This window comes from Taurulus bubalis (genome assembly GCF_910589615.1).
Source record: "Taurulus bubalis genome assembly, chromosome: 16".
Classification (NCBI taxonomy): domain Eukaryota; kingdom Metazoa; phylum Chordata; class Actinopteri; order Perciformes; family Cottidae; genus Taurulus; species Taurulus bubalis.
The window spans coordinates 4352587-4373658 of record NC_136604.1 but is presented as its reverse complement, the minus strand read 5'-3'; the positions used below and the strand labels follow the sequence as shown (position 1 = coordinate 4373658).

At 43.3% G+C, this 21072-nt stretch overlaps 1 protein-coding gene across 1 annotated transcript; it reads left to right on the top strand.

Moving 5' to 3' along the window:
* Positions 1 to 1832: 1832 nt before the first annotated feature.
* Positions 1833 to 19802, top strand: LOC306749176 (zinc finger MYM-type protein 4-like; the record flags this gene model as incomplete). The annotated part of the gene is made up of 27 exons (XM_079232436.1): positions 1833 to 1913; positions 4762 to 5410; positions 5803 to 5952; positions 6587 to 6663; positions 6771 to 6923; positions 7280 to 7518; positions 8106 to 8310; positions 8990 to 9193; positions 10048 to 10198; positions 10338 to 10453; positions 10703 to 10885; positions 11347 to 11497; positions 11595 to 11767; positions 11877 to 12027; positions 12336 to 12428; positions 12532 to 12563; positions 13392 to 13536; positions 13779 to 13891; positions 14045 to 14273; positions 15070 to 15300; positions 15470 to 15582; positions 15760 to 15937; positions 16237 to 16388; positions 16601 to 16715; positions 16805 to 17053; positions 19030 to 19156; positions 19473 to 19802. 27 exons carry the CDS (start codon positions 1833 to 1835, stop codon positions 19720 to 19722), a joined length of 4710 nt encoding a protein of 1569 aa, XP_079088562.1. The 3' UTR covers positions 19723 to 19802.
* Between the last annotated feature and the right edge of the window lie 1270 nt (positions 19803 to 21072).

Sequence of the window (21072 nt, the reverse complement as noted above, 5' to 3'; positions counted from 1 at the left end):
TGTGACATTGGGATCTGGCATCAGCATAAAAAAACATTTATGCTGACTCTTCTTGTGGCAATTCAGACCACACACACACACACACACACACACACACACACACACACACACACACACACACACACACACACACACACACACACACACATACTCACACTCACACTCGTCACAGAGAATGTTTGTTCACATATGTAGGTAGATCCAAAGAGAAGCAACATCTTCTGAGCAGGCCTCCTCATGTGTGGAAAGTTTGAAGGCAGATGAACTCACTCTCCACTGTTTGGAAGTCTTGAAATGCCTTAAACTCCCCATGCAGGGCTCTAACATGGAGGAGAAACTGCAACCTTCTCATGAAAGCCTTCACCAGTCTGTACATGTTCATGTGCAAACAGGAGAAAAGTCCCTGATGGCTCCTCTTGTGATTGGGGGATTATTATGTGTCTTAATCCTCGCTGTTCCCCAAGGCAACGTGTTTCTCTGGCTGCTCGTCAGCGCACCACGTGGGTCCATGCTAGTGAAATGTCTCTGGATGGGTTGCAATCAAGTTGAGTGCAGATATTCATGATAAAGATGTTAGTGATCCCCTAACTTTCCCTCCAGCTCCACCATCAGGTTGACAAATCTCAACATTCTTATAACAGCCTCACAGAGGTTGGTTGCTTGTTCTACAGTAGTGTTTTGTACGTGTCTGACACTGTGTTTCAACAGACAGAGACTCAGATGCCACGGACCGATGGAGGACAACATCTGTGGAAAGGCTGAATTGAAAATGTAAAAAAAGGATATCAGGGATAAACCAAGAAAACTACACTTATGTCTTATCGCAACACTTCTTTGCCCTCTCATCAGAAAGACTTCTTTTTATTATGCCGTTCAGCAGCCAACTCTTACATCCGGGTTTCCAGAGCGTCCTTGAAAGCCCCACCAGGCAGAGTCCTAGGACTCCTACAAGACAGCACCACCTTCACATTCATCCAAAGGGTAATTCTCTGGTGGACAGGGCGTGTGCTTACTGTTGACACGTCACATAAGAGAAGTGAGATGTGAAGGCATGTGCCAGAGGTTATCCTCACCTCACTAAATCAACGTAACAAAAACGGAGAGAGCAGTTTGATTCAACCACTGCACAACATTTACACTGTAATATAATGTAGAAAAATACCTCAATCGTTATGTAAAGCTACAACTAATGACGAAAGAAGCAACCAGTTATTTTCTCACTGAATACATTGTTCGTTTGGTCTGTGCTCCACAATCCAAAATCAGAATATATGCAGTTAACAAAAGCAGCACCAGTTGTAGTGACCCCGTTGCCTCTCCAAAAACTAAGGTTGCTAACTTTTCTGACGCGTGAAATTGATAACCAATATCCAGGTGTAAACGTAAATAAAAGTTATTAATTGTTGCATATTTCTTGACACAAAAAGATAACCACGTCCTTGCACAAACCTATTTGCGTCAATAATCAGTCAATAATTAAAGCAAACCCCATGACTTTTCACTGTCAGATATGTTGTTGCACACAGCTTGCAATATATACTTAAGTTGCGAAAGAGTTTTTTCCTTCCTGCATAATAAATTGTTTCGCCCTCCAGTCCAGTTGGTGGCGACAGGGCTCTGAACTGTTTAGCCAACCGCCAAATAAAACGAAGAAGAAGAAGTAGACTTACGCTCAAATCTGCGAGCCATGCACCAAGATAGCCTGGTATCAAGGAATGTAGCTCTAATTTAGGGACCACATTAAACACATTTTTACAATTGCAGAGTCTATTTTTAAAAGCACCGAATCACATTTTATTTGCAAAAATCGTGCATCCGATTTCGGAGCAAACATGGCGGCCACGACGGAAACTGGCGACGGACACCAGACGCTGGCCGCCAATCAAGTGTCGCCCGTCCAAGTCGCTGGCGCGGTAATATTCTGCACGTTGTGACGGCTTTATACATTTCTTATAACGGCGCCGAGCAAAGACATTGCCATATCTAACAAAAACAATATTTATTAATTCAGCAAAGTGGTGAACTGTTTAGTTGTGTGGAGATATTGACGCGATAACGGCGAGCTAGCCGTAGCGAGCTAACGGGACAGGCAGAGAGTTGTGCAGACTTGGAGGCATGCTAGTGTTAGCTTAGCGAATGGTGAGCTAACTAGCTCTTCTCTTGTTTACAGGTCATGTAATGTTAATTGGCCTACACAGCACCATAACATGGCTGACTCCAAGGAAGCGACTCAGACGGAGGTAATCACAACTCTCGTTTCTAACCTCTCGTTAGCTTGTAGCTGCTGGTTTGAACCGCTGTGCAGTGGAGACGCTGTTTGTGTTTACATTGCATGGGCAGTGTTGCTACATCAGCAACAAGCTAACATGCCAAGTTGACATGTTTGTTTTGAAGCAATGCACGAGTTAAACACTCACAGACAATGCGTGATAATGTCAGTTTATGTTTTTTTGCAACCATAGTTTTACTGTCATCATAAAAATGTAGCAGAATAATGAAACTCTAAGGATTATTATAAATGCCCAAACATTTACACACATCTTTTGCAATGTGTTTCCATCATTATATACCATCATTTATTTTTCATTGGATGTACGTGATTTTGGCATGTCCCACACACTGCTCTGCTAACTACTGTGTGTATGAATGATACTAAATCAAAACTTTTTTAATGTTTGTATTACCATGTCAAGTTATTTGATAGAACGAGTCATTTTGATCATGTATATTCTATTTTCATAGAAAAGACATGGTTCGTTGAACATGTTGCATGCTGTCCACTCTGTCATTATGGGGTAGCTGGCCCTTTAAGAAACCCTCTGATGTTTTCAGTGACATTACTACCACCATTTTGTCTTTCTTCAATGGAGGCTGAAACAGTGGCTAGTTGCAAAGTATTTACACTTATATTTCGTAATTTTCATCATATGTGTGTAATTGGATGTTTCAAGCTTAACATGAACACTCTGTCATAGTGAAGTATCAGTTAATATAAAAACCTTTTAGAAATTCGAAATATATTAGTTAAACAGTACACAAGCACCTTGCTAACTGAATCATGTTTCTAACTTATGGTCCACCATGTGCTCATTAAATGCTAACATGAGCCAAAAATGTCCACCCTGTCAGGAAGCCTGACATGAGTGGGTGGACATGCGCATGCTGATAATGTTGCACATATTACAACCACTATTACACACATGTTATAACCGTACATGCTATACATAGTAGGAGTGGACAATATGGACTTTTTTGGTGATATCGGAAACAGAAAGCCTAGTTTACCTGGACCGCCAATTAAAGTGTAAGGGAACATTTTTTAATTGTCTTTTTCAAGGAATGAGCTCAAAAGGAGCTGAGATAGCGAGGAGATATCGGGAACGCCGTGATGCTGACCCGGACAGAAGAAGAAAGTACCTTGAGAAAGAGAGGGACAAATGGAGTAAAGAAAGAGAGACTGGAAAGAAGAAGGGTGTCAAGGAGCTCAGTGTGAGAGGGAAGAGGGCAAAAAGAAAGAACTGGAGAGAGGCAAGAAGTCAAGGCAGAGCCAGAGAGAAATACCGAGCCATTTCATGTCTGTGTAAAAAGGAGGAAGGTGTTTTGGACTTTAGCCTTCAAGAGGTCACTCTAACCGATGCTCCTGTTTCATCTGATGAGTCCCCAGCATGTGGAAAGACCCTAGATAACCCTAGGAGACCAGAAATGATTGAGGTAAAGAACATTGGAGAGTGGTGCGTTGTTAATTACGACAATGAAACATACTCAGGTGTCATCATGGATGTAGAACGGCACAGTGTGAAAGTTAAACGTATGCAACGCAAAGGCATAAACAAGTTCCATTGGCCAAGTCTCCGGGAGGACATCTGTTGGTACCGTGACTGGCAGGTACTTTCTACTAATAACAGAACCACAGGCTCTGTACAGAATGAAGCGTCTGCTTGTGCAGAATTGAGCCATGTCTCTGCAGAAAGGAAGAGACTGTTTGGAGACAAAGTGATCTCTCTGTAATGTGCTGTTCTACATCAACCGTTCTCCAATTGAACGTTTGATGCTTTACCCTACAAAAGACTTGCATACATCACCTTTTATACCAGCAGTGTTCATTTTGCAAACAAAAAATGGTGAGATACACACAGCTGCCACTTTATTAGGTACACCTGTAAATCTAATGCAATCCAATAAAACAGCTCAGCCATGAATTCTATAATAACATAACAATGTTCAGTTTTGATTCTCACCGTTCAGGAAGGTGTTCATGTAACTGCATGTTAATTATTGAGGAGTAGTTCGTATTACATTACTTTGTGGGGTGTTCCTAATGTTTTGCTCACTCTATTTACATGCACAAGGGGGAATGCAATATAATGCAGTCCAGTACAATACCATCACCAACTGCAACCTCGACTACTAGAAAAGGGTCCAAAGTCTGGAAAAATAAAAGAAAATGACGAGTTGAAACTTATATTTCCCAACAAAAACTTGAGACAAGTCTCTTTATACTGTAGTTTCATTGATGAAAACAGTGAGCTAGAAAATGAATCTCCTCCCACTAGAAAGCTAACGTGATAAAAAACGTTTTAGTGTGCCGTGATTGTGAAATAGACGAGCAGTCACCTTCAGCAGCAGCAGGAGTATCGGCATGAATACATGCTGAAGGTTTTTACATCTCTAAATTCCACACTGACCTCTGGGGTTGTATTTGTAGGAGTGTGTTTCCAATAGCACTTGTACATAATGCAAACTGTCGATTGTCTTGCACAGGTAACGGAGGGGACAGACGGAGAGTCCATGGAAGCCGTTTCAGAGCCGGGACCATCGGTGGATGTTGAAGACCCGGAGCGTGTTCGCGAAGCTTCTTCTAGACTCTCTGAACATGGAGAGGAGGACAAACCTGAGGAGGAGACAGTCGGCACAGTGGTGGTCCGCGGTGGTGAGCCAGAGGGAACCTCAGAGTCTGAAACAGAGGAGGGAGTTGAGGTGAAAACCGAAGAGGAGTTTGAGGTGAAAACCGAGGAGGAGTTTGAGTTGAAAACCGAGGAGGAGTTTGAGGTGAAAACCGAGAAAGAATTTGAGGTGAAAACCGAGGAGTCGAACGAAGAACATGTGGCAGTAAAGGACGACCGCTCAGAGGACAGTCCTGCAGGACCGGAGCAGACCTCTGAGCAGCTAGCAGTCACGGACACTAAGGGGTGCGTCGACACCCAGCAGGAGAAGGAGGCTGCTGCCGGTAAATCGAGGGTTTCTGTGGCGGACGACCTCGATGAGATGATGGACATCGGCACGGTGGACCAGGTGGAGCAGGAAGCTCAGATGAACGAGGAGGAGCAGAATAGTGTGACGGACATGGACGGAAGCCGCTCACCTTCCTGTTTAAACTCGGGTGAAGTTCAACACAAGTTTGATCCAGAAGGTTTTGTGTTGCAGAGAAACACTTTGATAATTTAATAACCTTGTATGTCTCAGGTACATATGTTTTCCCTTTAGAAAAAGACCTTTAGGAGTTAAAGATCAAAAAGGAAAAGAGGAATGTTCTTTTTGAAAAATGTGGAGCACAAAGTTGACACGTATTGAGTAATTATTAATAACGCTTGCTTCATTTGTGTCAGGTAAATGTTTTGAGATTTTTGCTGTGCTTGCCTCTGATTTTTCAACACCGCAGAGCCTCACATTCATGCAGATTTCCCTATTTAATAAAGAATCGTAACAGTTGAAAGTTACAGAGCTGCTTCATCAATGAATCACGCGGTCTAAACACAAAGAATAACATTGCGTCATCTCTGTATTTTAAATGTTCCCTCACAGCCTCAGTGACGGAGGACAGTAACTCTGCGGAGGAGGAAGTGGATGTGAAACCCACGGTATTGCCACCACCTGCGGAGGAGGAGGAGAAAGTGGCTTCAGACTCGCTGCGGTCTAGCTCATCTGCGTCGTCTAAAGCCACGGCCAGCACAGGTGAGTCACCGCGGACGTCCCACATGCACTATTTTAGATGATCAGTTTCCGAAAGGAGATCTCTTAAGATGAGAGACAACCCTCCAGATTTGGTCGATTTTGCCTCGTGCCCATATCATTAAACGCTGAGATCTTACTGTCGTGTGGGGTGTGTTTTCCAATCCAGGACACTATGAATAACTGGTGCTTCTTAAGCATCCTAATGCTTCCTCACATCCAGCTTTAAAAGTAAATGTTTTTCAACTCTTTGGTTACGGTTAGATTTTGGTTAAATTATTATTCATTATTATTTTTGCAGTAGACCACAACAACACTTAATATCACTTTGGTCACTTTAATTACTTCAACTGGTGCAATTTAAATACATTTGTATTCTGTTTGTATATATAATACTGTTATTGTAAATTCTTTACTGTTTTTATTACCATTTTACTGTTTATTTATATTGTTTTATTTCACTATGTCTCTTGCTGCTGTGATCCTGCAATTTCCCCACTGCGGCACTAATAAAGGATTATCTTATTTTATCTTATTTTATCTTATTTCATCTTTATGTCACTGTATTTTCTTTCATTATTTACTCTGCACCCTTCTTCACAGTTGACCATTTCCCGTGTCGCTTATGTTCCCGTAGGAAGAGACAGCTCATCTCCAGCGGCCATGATGAACGGGATGAAAGTAGTGAAGCTGTCGATACCAAGATTAGACACTGTAAGTGTGAATTGGACAACCGGCGTCACCGTGTTACATAAAACAAGTAGAGTGAAAAATATTGTTTAGGAAGTCAACACAACAACAACATGTCCTTCCTGTTGTAGGAAAGCCTCCGCATTGCCACTCAGACGGTCAAGTCGCCTCCTTCGCCGCCTTTGGTCAAGGTGAAAGATGAGCCCATCGATGAAGAGTATGATCACGCTCTGATCTCTTCTGCCTTTACAGCAAGCGTGAAAGATGAGCCCAACACTGCAAAGGTGACACAAACACACACACACACACACACACACACACACACACTCGCGTTGACAATAAAAGCTTACATTGAAAACGAAATTGTAAAAAAGGCAAAAAAGAAGTTTCCAATACAGCATTGAGTCAAAGTGACAATGTTTTTTTTTGGACATTTTTGAAAAAAGTAGAAGTTCTATAAAGAACAGCTTTCATCATCATATGACTTATTTCATTCAAAGAGAACATCTGTGAATGTCTACGCCTTGATTATGATTGGACTTTCTAAAATATGTCCAGAAAAAAAGTCCTTTATTCAGGATTTGATGGATCCAGAATCGGCGGACCAGCTCCTCACCCCTGTCTCTTCTTCTGTTGGCAGGAGGACTTGAGGATCGGATCGGTCTACTCTGTGACCCCGACAGCCCAAACGCAGCCGCTGCCCGTCATCCACCCCTCGGCGGCGCGCATGGTCTGTTCCAACTGCAAGAAGAGCCTGATGAAGGGCCAGACGGCGTTCCAGCGGAAGGGCTCGTCGGCACTCTTCTGCTCCACCATCTGCCTCACCACGTCTCTCCCCTCAGTCAGAGGAGTCACTAAGATCTGCCACAACTGCCAAAAGTGAGTTCAACAGATAAAGGTGTCATCTTTCCAAACCTGCGTCAGCGCTGAGGAGCGTTGGCTATATGCACTCAACACCTTATTCAGGTAAACACAACCACTGCCAAGTAGTAGTATCGAAACTTCTACAGACGATTCCTGCAACCGTTCTGCCTGAACGCAGAGATGTCTGAGCCGGCGGTTTGCAGCTGCAACATTGCTGACGGAACTGGAAGTACCGGAGGGTTAACCGCTGTACGAGCCGCTGTGGGAGCCGCTGTATGAGCCGCTGTATGAGCCACTGTATGAGCGCTGTATGAGCCGCTGTATGAGCGCTGTATGAGCCGCTGTACGAGCGCTGTATGGCGACGTGTAGCTCGCCAGTGGGTCTCAAACACACAGCCTCCATTCACATGATGGGTATCGAATGTGCTCTGTCGGCATCACTTTGAGGGTACTAGTGTTGGTACTTGCATCGTATTTTTTTAAATAACAATACTCAATATTGAGACCATTAAGAGTAATTTACTGAAGATGAATCAAGTTTTGCCGTTCATGACCCAAATAAACTATTACTGAATTTGGACCTGTTGTTGATGTCGTCCTAGGTTGATAGTTCGGCCTCAGGACGTCATTCTGGCTCCAGATCCCAAAGGCAACATGAAGGAATTCTGCAGCCAGAACTGCCTGACCACCTTCAACTACAAGAAAAACCTCTTCAACTTCAGGATACCAAAACCAAACGCCACCAATACTACACCGCAACCAACGGCACCACAGTCGCTCTGCAGCATGTGCTCAAGATCCTGCATTGTAAGTCCACCAGAAGGGGGAAGCACCTTGTGTTTATTTTCATCATCAGCCAATCACATTTCTGGATTCACTGATTAATCGTTTTGTCTCTAAAATGTCATAAAAATATTGATTTAAATTGTAATTTCTCAGAGATCAAGGGTACATCTTCAGCCTTTTGTTTTGCCGACAAACAGTAAAAAACAAAAAAACTGAAGATATTCAGTTTACAATGATATAAAACATGGAAAAGCAGAAAATCCCCTCACATGAGACTTTGTGTGGCAAATTGCCTGAAGAATTACTAAAACGATGAATCGTTTATCGAAATAGTTGAAATAGTGGCAGATTAAATATCTGTCGGTTGGGAAACTAGATCTAAAAATGGAAACTGCTTCCCTGAAGAGTATCCACACAATAATAATGTATCCAGTTATGAACTTGATCTGTAAAGCTTTGGAAACAGTGTGCCACTTACTTATTTAATATAAATATGTTCCTTTGTTTCCTGGGCTGAAATGCAGACAAAATGTTTCTTGTACTTGTCCTGCATCGTCATATTACAGTTCATAAAGTTTTAAGCAGAACAGAAGTAGTACACACAACCTTTTCCCCTCGCCGCCCCTGTAAACGACACTTTCCTCATGAAAGGGCCGACCTCTGAAATAACACACCGCTTGTTCTGTCGTCCCTCCTGCAGAGCAAACACGAGGTGATCCTGAGCGGCGCCGTCCACAAGATCTGCAGCGACGCCTGCTTCAACCGCTTCCGTGCCGTGAACAACCTGTCCATGGCCGGCTGTGCCAACTGCGGCTCCTACTGCCACAGCAAGCCGCTCATGCTGAAGCTGGAGGACAGCAACAAAACCCTGTGCAACGCAGAGTGTCTGGCCAAGTACAAAGAGGTAGGAAAGACGAGACAACAACCCCTAACAGGATTTAGTTTGGGTCAGCTGGGGCAGTGTACTCCGCACTTTTTAATGATGTTGTAAAAAAAAAGCCGGCAAATTGCTCTCCGACTGGCATTTAGTCCATCACAACAATGCTTAATACCGGCAGTATTTAACAATACATAATTAATGTACACTATTGGAGTAATATCGGCTCAAAATGTAGCCTTGACTGTGCCGTGATATAAAAGTGAACTTCGATGCAGAACGGAGTCGTTGTGTTTTCCGGGTGTATATGTACGACATCTCATTCTTGTGAAAGCGATACCTTAAATTTACTTGGACTCAAGGGTGAACTGCTTTTAGAATTTGGTGGTCAAAGGTCACTGTGACCTCACAAAACACTTTTTTGTCCATCAATCATATGGTAATTTTGACAATTTCAAACAAACGCCTCACAGGATCAAAATAACAAAGTGATGACATTTCGACAGAGTTTGACTGCGTCACATGACGGCGAGGCATTTGTTCTGTACTCTCATTCATGGTAAAATTGCTCAGTCGTGGAGCCGCTCATACTTTCTGCAACATCATGGATGCGGCCGTCTTGCTAGAATTAACTTTATTGGAACTGACCCTTTGCTAATCCACAAAACCAGCTGAAGAATGAAAACCTCTCCAAAAGATTGCATAAGAGGCGGATAGTTGACGGACCCCCGGCCAGTGAGGGCTGATGCTACGCTAGGATTGGCTAGTCTGCCTTAAAGGGGCGGGACTTGCGGTCCGTTTTAACCGCTCAGTTAACGCAATGTACACGATTATTAAAAAGAAACTCAACATTCTGTATTTTCTTTTTAACCTCATCATAGAATACGAAGATAACCAAGCCGTGTACGATGTGTCGCACCACCCGGTTGCTGGTCGAAATGGTTGACAACAAAAATAACGACGACTCTGTGAGCCTCTTCTGTAGCAGCAGCTGTCTGATGGCTTTCAAGGTCCAGACTGTGAGCGCATCAGGTACAGGTAGTTTTCATGACTGTCCTTTGCGGTTGGCATTCATTGCTTTACATTTCCAATGTTACATTCACACGTTACAATATGTTTATTTTTTCTATGTTTTTTTTTACATAGAAAAACCTTTTGTTCTTTTCCACAGGTGCTCGGTTGACTTGTGATAGTTGTGGGAAAAACACAGTGCCAGCCTACCACCTGGCCATGTCCGACACCTCCATCAGGAACTTCTGCACTCTCCCGTGTGTCATGGCCTTTCAGGTAAGGAGGGTCACTGACTGTCGGGGCTTTGGGGAACGCTCGATCACACTAGTTCAACGTCTTGTCAGACCACATCAGGAATGCAAAGTCTTTGTTTCTGATCCGAACAGTCACAGTCGGGGAAAACGCAGATCAAATAAAGTATGTTGTTGTCTAGAACACACACTTCCTGTCTCACTAGAAACTGTACCTTGTTCACAGTGGTTTTGAATCATGTCACCAGTGTTGTTGTTTTTTTCTGTGCCATAGGAAAAGTTCAAGAAGTCCCAGACACAGGTGAACGTTTTTACCAAGCTGCCAATCGGTGCCGCCGAAATCCAGAGTGACTCTCCCACCAAAACCCTGCAAGACGTCACTAAAGGACCGCTGAAACTGAACTGCTCCCAGTGTGACCGCAACATAGATTTCAAACCTGAACACCTCCAGATCAAGGTAACGTGTGCGTGTGCGTGTGTGTGTGTGTGTGTGTGTGTGTGTGTGTGTGTGTGTGTGTGTGTGTGTGTGTGTGTGTGTGTGTGTGTGTGTGTGTTTTTTGCCCCTGACGTCTTTACAGTCAACCAACCTCTTTCGAGTCGGAGACGGGCATTCAACCACCGACATGAAGAAATATTGTGAACTAAGAACTACAAAACTAGACCATTAAACATATTGTCAATCTTAGCCTTGACCGTTGAGGAGATATGACGTTTATACTGACAGTTCTGCTGGAAATTTCGCACTGCTGGACATTTACTTCATGTTTGTGTTTGTTGAACAGGTGTATTGATACATTATCGGCTTTAAACTTGGAACGGTTTAATTGCGCTTCCATTTTACTTTCAGCAACAAGCGCAGTTGTCGTCAACTTGAGTAATGTTCACCTGGTGTGTGTGTGTGTGTGTGCGTGCGCGCAGGACAAGTTAGTTTTCTTCTGCGAAGCGGACTGTGCTCACGAGTTCAAGAAAGACAACTTTGTGACGAGCCTGTGTGAATACTGCAAGATCGAAAAGATCACCAGAGACGCCAAGAGGGTTAACAACCGAGACCGCTTCTTCTGCAGCGACGGTAAGCAGGCAGAAGTACAAAAAACACAATCGGACACCTTTTTTAAACTTCTTATTAACAAGTCGTGTCACTAAACACACTTGTGTCGTCCTCCCAGGCTGTAAGCTCCTCTTCAGACACGACCTGACGAAAAACTGGGGGAAACACTGCCACTCCTGCGTCTACTGCCACAGCATGTCCAAGAAGCTGGTGACGGCCCAGTACGGAGGCTCCACGGAGGAGTTCTGCTCCGAGGAGTGCCGGTCCAAATACACCATGCTTTTCTGCCACGTAAGCCAGCCTCAGCCAGATCATATGCGGTTCGGTAAAATCCCAGTTGGACCGAATCCAAACGGCCGTGCTGGCGATCTAAACGTTCTCCCGCTGTGCTTCCTCTCAGGTTGCAAAGTGTGACACCTGCGGCCACAAAGGGAAACTGAAGCAGAGTCTGCCCCTGCTGGGAGAAGTCAAACACTTCTGTGATCTGAGTTGTCTGCTCCACTTCTGCTGTGACACAGTGGCCACGCAGGGCGAGGTCATCACAGGTGTGTGTGTGTGTGTGTGTGTTGTGGCTGCCATTGCACGTTTTATGTTCCTGTGTTGCGGTTTATAATCCTGACACGTTAACCATCAAGCATCCCTTTTCAAAGTTGCTCTGATGTCATTAATATGTCACAAAACTGCCATGAAATTATTTATTGATATTATTTCATCACAACTACCAAATATGTTTTCATTTTCCAAATTGTAACCCTTTAAATGCCGTTTTTATTTTTGCATAATGCACAAACGAAACAAAAAGTTATATGCAAGAGGATTATGTATTTCTATATTGTTTTAATGTGATGCATTGTTGCAGGGGAGGCCACGCCGGTCATAGGCAACGTCATCTCGCTTGCTGGCCCTCTGACGAGGAAATCAAGCGCCAGCCAGCAGCAACACACAAACACAGGTTATTATGAACTGTGTGTCAAACATAAGGGAGAACATGCTGCATGCTCATTCAATGAGTTACCGGGCCGACTGTGAACGTTTCACACTCACTGTCTCCACAGGCACAGTCGTTCAATCAAAGAACTCTGGACATGTAAGTTGTTGTGTGTTATGTGTACTTTATTTACAGTAACAATTTATAACATGTTATTCATATACACACACACACACACTGTGGCGTTCAAAGGTTTTGGGTCACCTGTTATTTTGATGTTTTTCTTTCCTTCAATAATTAACAGAAGAAAATAAAGAGTATAATTCAGACACCAAATATATGATTTGATGTAATTAGAAATATTCTTCGCCCCAAAATTAAAAGATTTAAAAGAATAAATGCCAGGAAGGAATACTGTCGGAACCATTTCCCCCCCATGTGATCCAAGTTCATTATTGAACCACGACGATGATTGCATTTAGGCTAAAATATTGTGGGTAGCCGTTTTTCTGTGGACCCTCTGCAGTGTGTAGATTGAAGATGTTTAAACTGTGATTTGTCCACATCCAACACACAGTTTGTTTGATTTCTTCTGATCTCATTCAACTTGTTGGATCGTTGTCTCTTTCTGTGCTTTCCGTTGTCAGTCTGGTTAAATCATTTTACAGCGTTCTCCATGAACCAAACATGACCTTTTTGGTAAACCCTTCATACAAAATATCTTCTATTTGTAAAGGAGACTTTCTACAACTTAAAAGCATGAAAGACAATTATATGAATCTGAAGTATTAGTCATTTTTGGGCTCAAAAGGTACGTGCTGCAGCCTGCACACAACATTTCAGCTCATCAAACCTGCAAAAATAGAAAATAATTATAAAACTTAGATTCACAATCAGTCTTTGGTGCCTTTTGAGGTTCTCGTTTGTTGTTTATTACATTTATTTATTCTGGAATTGTTACCATTTATCCTTTTGTCTCTTCTTCAGATCAGCATTCAGACAGACGCAGTGAAAGTCCATTCTCCATCCGCCCCAAAGATCCTGAAGAACAAGGCCGTGCTGTGCAGACCGCTGGTGCAGAACAAAGGAGTCTCCTGTCGAACGCAGACCGCCGACGTCGAAGCACAGACAGGTAAACACCCAGACAACAGTGTTTTTATGGTAACGTCGCTGCGCATGTTGGCATATCTAATCTTTTCTTAAATTCTGCTTGACAGTATTGTGTCATATGTTGTTCTTTAGAGTCACTGATTTGAACAACTTTTGCATGTGCTGTCCCGTAAGGTTTGCATTCTGAATTTACGTTTCTCGACTAAAGACGATCTGATGTTGAAACATAGTTGTAATCTTCACCACTTTTCCTCCTCTTTATAGACGACGTCTACCCTAAAATCATGATCGTTCCTGTCCCAGTGCCGGTGTACATCCCTGTGCCCATGAACATGTACAGCCAGTATACTCCCAGAGCGCTGGGCATGCCTTTACCGGTATGTCACACACTACAAGCACCTCTGGTTTTGGTGTTTGATTCTCTGCAGTGTGGAATTGGATGATCTCATGATCAGGATTACAACACTGGACGACAGCGTCATCGTACCGGAGCCCCGTAGGTTTAAATATTCTTACTCTGACATCCACAGGTGCCTGTACCCATGTTCCTTCCCGTGACCATGGACAGCGCCGAGCGCATCATGGAAACCATCCAGGAGATCAAGCAAAAGATCCCGTCGGACCCCTTCGAGGCAGAACTCATCCTCATGGCCGAGATGGTCGCGGAACAGAATGAGAAGAATGACAAAGAGGAGGGACCAAAAGAGGAAAAAGTGTCTGAGAAGGAGAGAGAGAAACCAGAAGCAGCTGCTCCGGATGGTAAGCCAAACATTTTTGTAAATTGTTTTATTCTATTTAAGGTAATTGTGAATAGAAGAGATGGAAACGGGGCAATCAATCAACCAAGGTAAAGTTAAAAAATAGCTTGTTGGAAATTTCAGAATGAGGGAAAAACTTGTGCTTTTTGAGGCAGCGATGGACAGCGTGCTAACTTTGAAAACCCAGCGTATCCTATCCGGACGAGCTCGGCTCCGTACATTCTTGCTCATAACTTATTTGAAGAGTTGGGTCCCAGAGATTAAGTTGTGTTAAAAATGTATAGATTACTACTAGACGTACACGGCAAACCAGAGCTCGTCTTCGTGGACAATGTATCCTGAAACGGTTTGTAGGAACTCTTAGGAAAACGCTGTCCTCGTGTTTTCCTACAAAAGCCAGCAACACGTGTTGATTGTTCAACGACGTGCTGGCGTTCCAGCTTTGCCAGTTCGAGGAATCTCCCCATGTTGACTTAAACAAGGATTGGAGGGTTGGGTTAGGGTGGAGGCCTGATGCCTGATGCAGCGTCTCTGGCTGAGCGTGTGGCCAACTTTTTTATCATCATTCTACAGATATCTGGAACGTAAAGGGAGGATACACATTGTTTCTATATCAGATCTTTATTTGATAGTAGATCAATGTACCTGCATGTCAGGTTTATGTCTACATTTGTCCATGGCCTTTCACTCTCTCAATGTTGCATCAAATTACTCCCCACAAAAGTTTTTATGTCGTAGGTTTGTAGTGTTGTTTTTTTTACACTGGATGACGAGCTCCTCTCGCGTTTATTTCACAGACCACGGCGGTAACTTCAGCGACGACTTGGACTCGGATGACTTGGCCAGTTTTCTCAACAACTGGGAGGACGGCTCCTCTGACGCGGGTCTCCTCTCTCCCGGCCGACCGTGCGGTCAGGAAAAGCTCAACGCGATCCTGGACGTCCCAGCGGGCGCGGCCAGCGAGCCTTACTCCGAACCCCGGCCTCCAGCGCCGCCTCCCATGGACATCGAAGCTGACTTCTCTGTCGGTGAGGAGATGAGATGTCCATAGTTCTGAAGTGCGTGACGCGACAACATTTTACTTCTCTTCCTCGACCCCGTGTTTGAAGAGGTTTAGTTGAATTGGTGCAAGTGTGGTCGGGACAATGAAATACTTTGGAGCACTCGCTCTAATGTTTCATGTGATGTCACTGCCAGAAACTCTGGAGAGGATGGCCTGGTTGAGAGAGCAGTCCCAGAAATCCCCGAGCCCTCCTCCGCCTGCAGCTTCACGACGACGACAAGGTCACAGGAAAGCCAGAGAAAAGAAGGTGACTGTCTGGGAAATGAGACAAGATGCTGCTTGTGCATTTAAGACTACATCTGATTGTACTTGCAAAATAAGAAATTGGAAGTTAGGACCGTGGGAATACATTCCATGTGTTGTGTCGTCTCACCCTGACCACATCCATGATGCTCTCTCTCTTTGTCTCTCTCCGCCTTCTCAGGGTCGTAAGTCACAGCGGTCGTCTAAGGCAGCTGAAGTGTCGACTCAAAAAGGCGCCGCCAACGAGGCCGTGGTGCTAGACGTCCCAAAGCTCGAGAGTCAATATGGAGTTGACGCCTGGAAGCGATGGATCCAATGGAGGCATACTCAACCCAACCTGGAGAAGCCCCGCTTCGGTTGTGAGTCCGGATGAACAGTACATCCAACCACTTAAGTTGATTATGACCCAAGATCATGTGCCAATATTATACCCTCGTGTGGATCATTTTTTTAATCTAAAACACCCAACAGTAAAGAGGGAAAATCAAATCCATTGAATCAGAACGGGAATAAAAATGCAAACCCCTTAAAGTCTGTTTTCCATTAAGCTCGAGAGTTGTGGAGGAAGTTTCTATTTGTAGTTTTTGTGTAATGTTTTACATCAAAAAAACTTTTTTTTTGCCCTCTTAATAATTTGGACTACTCGTGTCTTCATCAGCTCGGCCCATCGAGTTGAAGGAGGATGTTTTTCGCTGCACCACTGCCGAGCTGAGCTACGGCCTCTGCTGCTTCATCACTGAGCTGAAACGACCCAACGGAGAGCCGTACTCCCCCGACAGCCTCTTCTACCTCTGCCTCGGCATTCAGCAGGCAAGACACTTTCCATACACAAACCCGAAGCGCCTATAACAGGAAGCACCTACAGTTCTGTGTGAACATATGTACACTTTCACAGCTAGCGCAAGTGAAGCAGCAACAGTAATGTAGGACTGATATCTAACCGATAAAGGATGTGCAGTAAATATACGAGACACAGCTATTCTCGTTGTTCTCATTGCATATGTGACCTTTCGTCTCTGCAGTACCTGTTTGAGAACGGTCGTGTGGAGAACATATTCATGGATCGCTTCTACAACAAGTTCTCCACTGACATCAATAATATGCTAAGAGATTTCAAACCCTCAATCACTACAAGTGGTGAGTTATAAATATGCAATTTTATTCTGCCAATCGTTCAGTTTGTCTTCCTGTCAGTTTCCCGGTTTTTACTCTCCCTCTCTCTCCAGGTTACATCCACTCCCGTGTGGAGGAGGGGTTTCTGTGGGACTGCAAACAGCTGGGGGCGTACTCTCCCATCGTCCTCCTCAACACGCTGCTCTTCTTCTGCTGCAAGTACTTTGGCTTCACCACGGGGGAGCAGCACCGCCAGCTGTCCTTCGCCCACGTCATGCGCTGCACCAAGACCAACCCGAACAACACCAAGACCACCTTCCTGCGCTTCTTCCCGCCAATATCCATAAACGAAGCAGAGACAGGTACTAATGTGGCCGAGGGTCGGAGCGAAGTACCTTCAGACATGAAAATCCCTCACCTTTCGGCGAAATTCGCCGTTTTGAAACCAAAATATGTCATCCACGTGAATCACGTAGATCCGAAGAGTTTTTGTTTTTGGGAAGGGAGGGTGGGAGGGGTCAACTGTCCGCTGTTTCTGAGATTGGAGTGGGACACGGAAAAAAAACTGAGGTCGTGATCATCTTAGCAATAGAAGATCTTTGACGTGTCGAGTCTTGGCCAATCAGCGTTAAGATGTCTACAACGGCTTCATTTCCCTCCCACCAGTTTAATAATAGCAAACTAGTCAGCTAGCTAACACGTTAGCTAACGTTGTTGGAGAGACAGCGAGGGAGATTACTGGCAGCGGAGAGTCCGTGGCAGCGTGTGACGTCAGACAGGAGAGCGGCGAGTCAGCGGCGCTGCAGTTCTGCCTACCGACACCTCACTACATATAAGTTCTACCTACCGACACCTCACTACATATAAGGAGAGGACAATGGAGATTTTATCCAACTTTTATTTTAATTTTAAAAACGAAATGAGTTTCCTCCGTAGGGTGGCCGGGCTCCTGTTTATATTTAACGGTTTAAGATCTACGTGTAGGAAAAAGTGTATCCTCTAGTTAATTATAATCTATAGAGTTATGCGGTGATAATGATGTCACACAGAGAGAGGTGTGCATGTTCAGGTTTACTGGTGGAAACATTATTCAGTTTTCTAGACTAACAGTGACGTCTCCTCAGTAAAGTGGTATAACATTATGACATAATATGGTCAAATAAAAAGGCTGGTACTTTAATGAAATCTCTACATAGGTGTATAGAGGCCATTTCCAGCAACTATCACTCAGTGTTCTAATGGTACATTGTGTTTGCTCATCGCATAGAAGACTAATGGATGATTAGTAAACCCTTGTGCAATTATGTTAGCACAACTTAAAACAGTTATGCTGGTGAGAGAAGCTTTACAACTGGCCTTCCCAATGCATAGCATCACATGTGTGGGTTCCATTATACTCTCAAAATGGCCAGAAAAAGAGAACTTTCATGTGAAACTCGCCAGTCTGTTGTTAAAAGAATAATTAAAACCCATAATGATCATAGTCTGTCAGCTTCTCGACGAGTGACGCTGTTCGGCACTGACTCGCCCGTCACTGCACTACACTCAAAATGCATCAGATTGATGCTTTAAAATATGGAATATTTCAATTTTTCTTACGGGGGAGCATGCCCCCGGACCCCCTTAGAGGGGTAATATCCTTCTCACCTTTTTCACCCTTGACCCGTTTTCATGCCTGACCTTTTTTAGTTGCATAACAACGCATAGTGATCATATTTATGTTATGGTACTGGAATACCTCTCTTAATATATCTTAATATAATAATATATCTCTCTTAAATTAAATCATTTTAATTTTTTTTTCTTTTTTTTTCTTAACAATCACAAATGTTCTGCTTTTATAGGGATGTTGACCTAAGCAATAGGCATGCAAGAATATATTGCACCAGAGCACTGACATTATATGATATTACGTTTTTTATTATCTTCAGATCTGCATTATCTGAGCCATTTTGTTACTTGGAAGAAAAACACATTGGCATTAAAATGCATATGCAGTAGCATATGCTTAATTTCTGTAGTTTTAGGATGATGTTTTTGGCACGTTTTCCTTCATGACAGTGAGAGAGGGGTATGATATGCAGCTAAGGTCCCAAGACTGGAATCAAACCCAGGTTGTTGCAGTGTTGATCTCATAAGCAGTGCAACTGACTAAATAGATATGAGCTTCTATGTCTTTTGCACTGTACATGCTTTTTACAGGAAGGCACTTTCAAATGTAGTGTTCATTTGCAGTATTTAGAACAGAAAGTTATTTGTTAAATTGGGCTTTTACAAACATGAACAGTGAAATGGTTTCATACTAGGAATGTTGTAAATGTGTGCGTGTCATCCTCAGATCCAGAGGTTCCTGTGAAGAAGCGTAAGGAGGAGGACAGCAAAGAGGATTTTCTAGAGATGATGGAGAACACGGAGAACCCCCTCCGCTGTCCAGTCAGACTCTACGAGTTCTACCTCTCCAAGTGGTGAGTATAGAAGCACACTGAACTACTTACTGCGTCCCCAAAACTGTTTCACCTAACTGCTGTTTAAAGACAGACTTGAAAAACAGTGAAACTCCCCTTTTGATGCGTGTAAAAATAAATAATTGGAGGCAAATATTTACACCAACTGGCTTTTGTGTCCATTTTTGATAAATAATTCAAATCGGTTGACTGTTTAGCCGTGTCAAGTTCCTTTTATTATGTTTATATCGAAGACTAAAATGTAACTTAGTGCTGCATATTGTTCTCCACAATCCACTGGTCACCACGTTGACATTACCAACTGTTTTCCATGCAGCTCGGAGTCGGTGAAGCAGCGGACCAACCTGTTCTACCTTCACCCCGAGCGCTGCTGCGTCCCCAACAGCCCCCTGTGGTTCTCCTCCACCCCTCTGGACGACGGCACCATGGAGGGCATGCTCGTCCGCATCCTCACCGTCAGAGAACTGCATCTCGGAAAGTTGAAAGCTGAAGGGATGGCGCAGAAGACCTCTGAGGATCCACCATTTATACCACCCGGCGAGGAGGAAGATGGGGATTCAGAGTGATGAGGAGCAGAAGTGACCTTTTGACTGGTGTAGCAGCTTGTCGTGTAAATGTTTGTAGATAAACGAAAATGTTCATTTAAACATGGCTCAATAAACAGAAATGGATCGAATATATATATATATATCATATGCATAACTACAATGTGCAGAAGCACAAAGAAAGTCATACTTCCTCAACCACATGTTGTGTAGGTGGTTTGGTACTGAGATACATAGCTGTCCTTTTGTGTTTTGTCTGGTGAATGGTTGCTTCTCATGGAGAATGTTACTTTTTTTTATCCTCCCACATTATAAATCCTTCAATTCTATGTGCAAATTGGACTTAAGTTTATATTTGTCCTTGCTTAAAAGTGTTTCAATGAAAAACAACTCTGATTTCTGTTGGTGCCAGTGAGTAGAAGACCAGAAGACTAAGTGAAAACAGCTTTCTGTGATGTAAATCGTCGATCATCAGTGACAAACCTGAAGTATAGTTTAATTTTCTATGCATCAATACCATGATTTTGTGTTGGTCAAAGAACACACATTTACTTCCAGACCCAATATTCTTTTGCATCTTTTATGCCCTACAGATATTTAGGAAATATACTTCAAATTCCTGGAATTCCCAGGAAATCACAGATTTGATAATGTGAAAATGTGACATCACTGTTTTTTCCTTTGTAGCTACTTTTATAATTGACTCCCCAATTTGCCATGGTAACTGGTAAAAGAATTGCATTTACACAAAATATGTACTTCGTCAAATAATCTGATTTCAGATTGAGTGTCCAAATGATTGGATTAAAACATGTTTGAATATGATTTGAATACATTAAGAAAATTAAGTCCAACTACTTTTATAGCATTCGGGGGGGAAGTACATTTTTGCACTTTTGTGCAAAAACAATGCCGAAATGATCAGAAGAATTTGAGTGTTCAACTTCATTTTGGACATGCTGTTTCATCCATGCACCCTCTGAGACATTGCCTTTTGCATAACCATGACCGTGGTGTATAAAACTAAGTAGCCTACAGACCATTTATGTATATCTAGGTTCTATTATCTCCCAGTCCTTAGTATGGCTGCCAATGTTCTGAATATTTTTTATTGTATGTTTTTTAATAAAACAAATTCAAAGTGTTTTATGAGAACAGTAACAGGGTTTGAGTTCTTTAATTATAATACAATTCTTGCATGTGTGTACGCTTGAATGTAAGGGACAGTTAAGACTGTTCCATGTGTGTCCCCATAAACCACACAGGCAAGTAGGTCCGTGTGCTTGACTGTCCTCCCGCACGCCCGTTAATCTGATCCCGGTAGACATCGACGCCTGCTGATTGGCTGCTTCGAGAGTCACTCAGTGACGT